Below are 6,119 nucleotides of genomic sequence, written 5' to 3' on the forward strand. Positions count from 1 at the left end.
TGAGGTACCAACACCAGCGCCGGTCGCCATGAACGATCCCCTCAGCGCAGAGTTCACCCCGGAGGAAGTATGGCAGCGGCTGCAGCGGAGCAAGAACAGCGCACCGGGACCAGACGGACTTCGTTACGGCGTTTGAAGCGTTACGATCGGGAGCCACATCTGTGCTGCTGTCTTCAACGCAGTCCGGAAGCTACAGCACGTGCCGAGGAGCTGGAACGAGTCTAGCACCATCCTCATTCCGAAAAAAGGAGACCTAAGGGACATAAACAACTGGAGGCCAATTGCGCTGTCAAATACACTGGCGAAACTCTACGCATCGGTGATTGCGAGCAGACTGTCCAAATGGTGCATAGAGAACAACCGCATCTCGCCGTCGCAGAAAGGCTTTATGCAGTATGACGGTTGCGCAGAGCACAACTTCACGCTGCAGTCAATCATCCAAGACGCAAGGAGGAAGCAAAAACAAGCCGCCATAGCATGGTTAGATCTGAGGAATGCATTCGGCGCCGTTCCGCATGCAGCGATATTTAACGCCCTGGAATGGACAGGTCTCCACGCCGACTCCATCGCCGTAATCCGCAGACTATACAGGGGATCGTACACTAGAGTTCGCGGCGAGCACGGAGCAACCAACGAGATCCCCGTTCGAGCTGGTGTAAAACAGGGGTGCCCTCTCTCTCCGATCGTGTTCAACATCACGCTGGAACCACTGCTGCACGCGCTAGCCAGGACGGCCAACTACTACGAACTGGAGGGCCAGAAGTTCAACGTCCTGGCGTATGCTGACGACCTGGCCATCATTGGAGCCGACAGAGAGGCACTTCAACGACTGCTAAACACGACGAAGACAATAGCCGCCTGGTCCGGGCTGCAATTCAACGCCAGAAAGTGCGCGACCCTACACGTGGACGGACGACGACGCAGCGCAATCGGAACGACCTTCAAGCTGGGAGCAGAAAACCTGAGAGCACTTTCGCAGGAGGAGTGGTACGAGCACTTAGGCGTTCCCACGGGATTTTCTACGTTTTCGTCAGGCGAAGACGTACTAGAGCAGATGCAGCAGCACCTATCCAGAGTAGACGAGTCGCTGCTGGCGCCATGGCAGAAGATCGACGCAGTCAATACCTTCATCGTGCCGCAGGTGGAATTTCATCTGAAGAATGGAAACGTGGCCAAGAAAATCCTGCACAGATTCGACAAACAGGTGAAGAGGAGCGTCAAGAAATGGGCCCACTTGCCGCAGAGAGCCAGCGCCGAGGTCCTATATCTGAGTTACAAAGAAGGCGGATTCAACATCCTACCAGCAGCGGTGTTGGCAGATATAGGACAGGTTGTACACGCCCACCGACTGCTGACATCAAAGGACAGGGCCACGGCAGAACTCAGCAGAGCCACGCTAGCAGACGTCGTCAGGAAACGTGTGGGACACGAACCCAACACGGAGGAGATCGTCGGATTCATAAATTTCGGAACAAGTGGCGATCTCGGAAAACCAGCGAATGACATTACGACGACGTGGTCGAGGCTCAGGACGGCAGTGCGAAGGCTGAAACCGAAGATTAACCTGCAGCTGGGATTGGACGAGCTAACCGTCGACAACGCGCCAGTGAGCAGGGAGAACGCAGAATCGAGCCTACGAGCAGCTGCACGACGGTTCTACAAGGAAAGATTACTCAGGAAACCGGACCAAGGAAAAGTGTTCGGGGTAACGACACAAAACTCTGCATCGAACCACTTCCTTAGGCAAGGCGGCTTCACCAGATTTGCAGAGTGGAAATTTATTCATCGAGCGCGGCTCAACGTTTTACCACTGAACGGGAGTCGTCCATTTGGCAGCGGCGACAAACGATGCAGAAGATGTGGACAGCACGATGAGACCCTGCCTCACGTCATCAATCACTGCAAGCCGCACTTGAACGCCATTACAAAGAGACACGACAGCATCGTGCAGAGACTGATTACGGCGGCAAAGAAACCAGCGGACGGAGCCCTATACGCCAACCAGCCGATACCAGAATACGACGGTCAAGAGAGACCGGTCATCGTTATCATAGACAACAGAGAGAAAACAGCTGCGATAATCGATATAGCGGTGCCCTTCGAGAACCGGACCGAGGCCTTCCAGACAACTAGACAGCTGAAGAAGGACAAGTACGCCGCACTTGCTGAGCACTTTCGAGCCAAGGGATTTAGGACTACAGTAGACGCCTTCATTGTCGGATCTCTCGGCGGATATTGCAGCCGCAATTGGACCGCGTTAGCAGCACTCAAGGTCAATAAAAAGTATGCAGTGCTGATGAAGCGGCTGATGGTCTCCGACACGATCCGCTGGTCCCGAGATATCTACGTGAAACACATCACCGGACACAGGCAGTACCAGGACGCAGGACCCGCACCAGCAGCTACAGCACTGGAATGAGGACCACTGGAATGAGGAACAGGACCAACCTGGACTCAACTATTATGATAAATGAAATATCTTAAGTCATGAAATATCTTAAGCTATCACTATATAAATAATAATAACATATTTTCTCAATTCAAGAACATCGTTAGATAAGATCATTAGTTATAAATGTGATATACTTTCCATATATACTCTTTGTAAAATAGCTTTAGGAATCACTGTAAATATTATTTACTAAATACATGTATTATCTGTTCTTATCAGCTTAATATCTGATAGTATCTGCATAGCAGATCCAGTATATTAAACTGATTTTTGGAAATTGGCGGAATGTCAGGGGCTTGCTCCGCTTCCGCCGCGGGTTGGCCCGGTATTGCAGTACCGCCGGGATCGGCCCATAAAAAACCATCATATAATAATAAATTTAAAAATGTGCATATATTGCATATTAAATATATATATATATAAATATATATAAATATATTGATATGTAATATCGATAATTGATTTCAAATTAACTATATAAATTAATTATATAAAAACTATAGAATTAATAATAAAATAAAAAAATATATAAAGCTATACAAATCTAACAAAAGATTATATATAACGATAATAGGATTGAAAAATTTTGCAAGTGTCAGAAAATACTTCATATAAATATGACAAAAATGAGTTTAATATATATAAGTATGAACACACATCTATCGATAAAGAAATTAATATGAATATGAGCGTCTGTTCTCCCAATAACATATTTTTTTGAAAAATTTTGCAAGTGTCAGAAAATACTTTATATAAATATGACGATAAAATGAGTTTAATATATAAGTATGAACACACATCTATCGATAAAGAAATTAATATGAATATGAGCGTCTGTTCTCCTAATAACATATTTTTTTGAAAAATTTTGCAAGTGTCAGAAAATACTTCATATAAATATGACAAAAAATGAGTTTAATATATATAAGTATGAACACACATCTATCGATAAAGAAATTAATATGAATATGAGCGTCTGTTCTCCTAATAACATATTTTTTTGAAAAATTTTGCAAGTGTCAGAAAATACTTTATATAAATATGACGATAAAATGAGTTTAATATATATAAGTATGAACACACATCTATCGATAAAGAAATTAATATGAATATGAGCGTCTGTTCTCCTAATAACATATTTTTTTGAAAAATTTTGCAAGTGTCAGAAAATACTTATATAAATATGACAAAAATGAGTTTAATATATATAAGTATGAACACACATCTATCGATAAAGAAATTAATATGAATATGAGCGTCTGTTCTCCTAATAACATATTTTTTTGAAAAATTTTGCAAGTGTCAGAAAATACTTTATATAAATATGACGATAAATGAGTTTAATATATATAAGTATGAACACACATCTATCGATAAAGAAATTAATATGAATATGAGCGTCTGTTCTCCTAATAACATATTTTTTTGAAAAATTTTGCAAGTGTCAGAAAATACTTTATATAAATATGACAAAAAATGAGTTTAATATATATAAGTATGAACACACATCTATCGATAAAGAAATTAATATGAATATGAGCGTCTGTTCTCCTAATAACATATTTTTTTGAAAAATTTTGCAAGTGTCAGAAAATACTTTATATAAATATGACGATAAAATGAGTTTAATATATATAAGTATGAACACACATCTATCGATAAAGAAATTAATATGAATATGAGCGTCTGTTCTCCTAATAACATATTTTTTTGAAAAATTTTGCAAGTGTCAGAAAATACTTTATATAAATATGACATAAAATGAGTTTAATATATATAAGTATGAACACACATCTATCGATAAAGAAATTAATATGAATATGAGCGTCTGTTCTCCTAATAACATATTTTTTTGAAAAATTTTGCAAGTGTCAGAAAATACTTTATATAAATATGACAATAAATGAGTTTAATATATATAAGTATGAACACACATCTATCGATAAAGAAATTAATATGAATATGAGCGTCTGTTCTCCTAATAACATATTTTTTTTGAAAAATTTTGCAAGTGTCAGAAAATACTTTATATAAATATGACGATAAAATGAGTTTAATATATATAAGTTGAACACACATCTATCGATAAAGAAATTAATATGAATATGACCGTCTGTTCTCCTAATAACATATTTTTTTGAAAAATTTTGCAAGTGTCAGAAATACTTTATATAAATATTTTTGTAAAATTTTACAAATGTGAGAAAAGGCTTATAACGACAGTAGAGTTAACAGCCATATTAGAACATTCGCTCATAGAACTTTGGGGGTGAAGAATAGTTAGGGAATGGACGCGAGAGTTGATAAAAATAGATGAAAATGAATCGTTGAAATAGTTGGGAATATTTTGTTTATATTGTAGAATTTAAAAAATATTTTGTCCGCAAATTTATCGCTTCTCGGCCGAATGGCTAAGATCAAAGTGTAGTATCTGTTCTTATCAGCTTAATTAACGGCTTCTCTGATAGGAAATAAGAAAAAGGCTATATTTTGTTTTTTGGTCATTTTGTGCCGAGGTCGTCGGAAGCGGAGCCCCCCGGAGCCCTAGTGAGACCGAGCGAAACAGGACCAGAGCGGACGAGGACTGGAGAGCGACTGGAGCGGGACTGATGCGGGACAAGGACTGGAGCGGAGCGGGACTAAGGTACAGGTTAGTGGTAGGATTAGGTGGGGCCCCCCTGTCGAGACTCTTCGTGGAGTCTGGGAGTGACTGCTCTTTTCAGAGCGGCGCCCCCTTGATTCTACGAATTGAGTGTTAGACTTGGTGGCTTGTACGGTTTTGCCTTGGCATTTCCGTCCCAGCGGTATAGGCACGAGGTGTGTGCCCCCTTGCAAAAGGTAGGGTGATCCTGCGCTTATTAGTGCGGTGATCCCCGGAGCCCTATGCGACGGGGGGCCCCCTCAATAACCTATCTGGGCTGAGTTGTGGCACGGTTGTCTCGGACGTGGCACTCTTCGCATGAGCGATCCCAAATCTTTTGATTTGGTTGATCCTCGTGTTGCGAATTGAGGACCCCCGAGCACCCACTGCGCGCCCCCTTGGACCAAGGAAATTCGAACTACGCAAATTAGTTCGGGGCGAAATCTGTCATAGGGCGATCTCACACTTGAGTGATTGAATCCCCTATATAGACGATTTCTATAAGAGTCTTGAAGAAGGCCCCCTTGATTGATTCGTAGTCGAACACTGAAGACTCCTGAAACTCCTGTGCGCTCCCTTATAATAAGGGTTGTTCGGAGTTCTTCAGGTGCGCCCCCCTTGATCTAAAGGAATACTGTTTAAGTGTCCATACATAACCGATGACGTATGGGTGATCTCGTTTGTACGATTGACTCCCCGCATCGCTACGCAGATTTGCGTACGCTCACCTAGCGATCGGACAAGTTAGCACTTCAGTAGCCAGTAGCAGCCCTCTAGGTTTAAGATTACTAACCAACTGTATTCTAGCCATGGAGTCGGAAACAAGCTCCGCAATCCAGTAGAGGTCGAGAATAGGAACAATTTAGTGTTCATAGACGTTCCCCTGACAGTAAGATTTCATTGCGAGGCGTTGCCAAGGAGCACCAAAACATTTCAGTAGCCATAATGGGCTACTTAGGCACCACAGAAATACGCATAACAGAAATGCATCCTTAAAATTCCGTTGCCGATGCTGTAAGGAAGAAT

At 41.9% G+C, this 6,119-nt stretch overlaps 1 protein-coding gene, 1 non-coding gene and 1 pseudogene across 2 annotated transcripts; all 3 read left to right on the top strand.

Annotated features, from left to right (window-relative positions):
- The first annotated feature begins 388 nt into the window (after positions 1–388).
- On the top strand, positions 389–2,419 carry LOC113365616. The gene has a single exon (XM_026607131.1). It carries the CDS (start codon positions 389–391, stop codon positions 2,417–2,419), a length of 2,031 nt encoding a protein of 676 aa, XP_026462916.1.
- Positions 2,420–2,621: 202 nt separating this feature from the next.
- LOC113365617 lies at positions 2,622–2,811 on the top strand. Its single transcript, XR_003366230.1, has one exon. It is a non-coding gene; the product is annotated as a U2 spliceosomal RNA (small nuclear RNA).
- Positions 2,812–4,843: 2,032 nt separating this feature from the next.
- On the top strand, positions 4,844–4,962 carry LOC113365619 (annotated as a pseudogene).
- Positions 4,963–6,119: the final 1,157 nt, after the last annotated feature.

This window comes from Ctenocephalides felis, unplaced genomic scaffold (assembly GCF_003426905.1).
Source record: "Ctenocephalides felis isolate EL2017-DRISC unplaced genomic scaffold, ASM342690v1 CF-g0.4_SCAFFOLD_01149, whole genome shotgun sequence".
NCBI classification, from domain to species: Eukaryota; Metazoa; Arthropoda; class Insecta; order Siphonaptera; family Pulicidae; genus Ctenocephalides; species Ctenocephalides felis.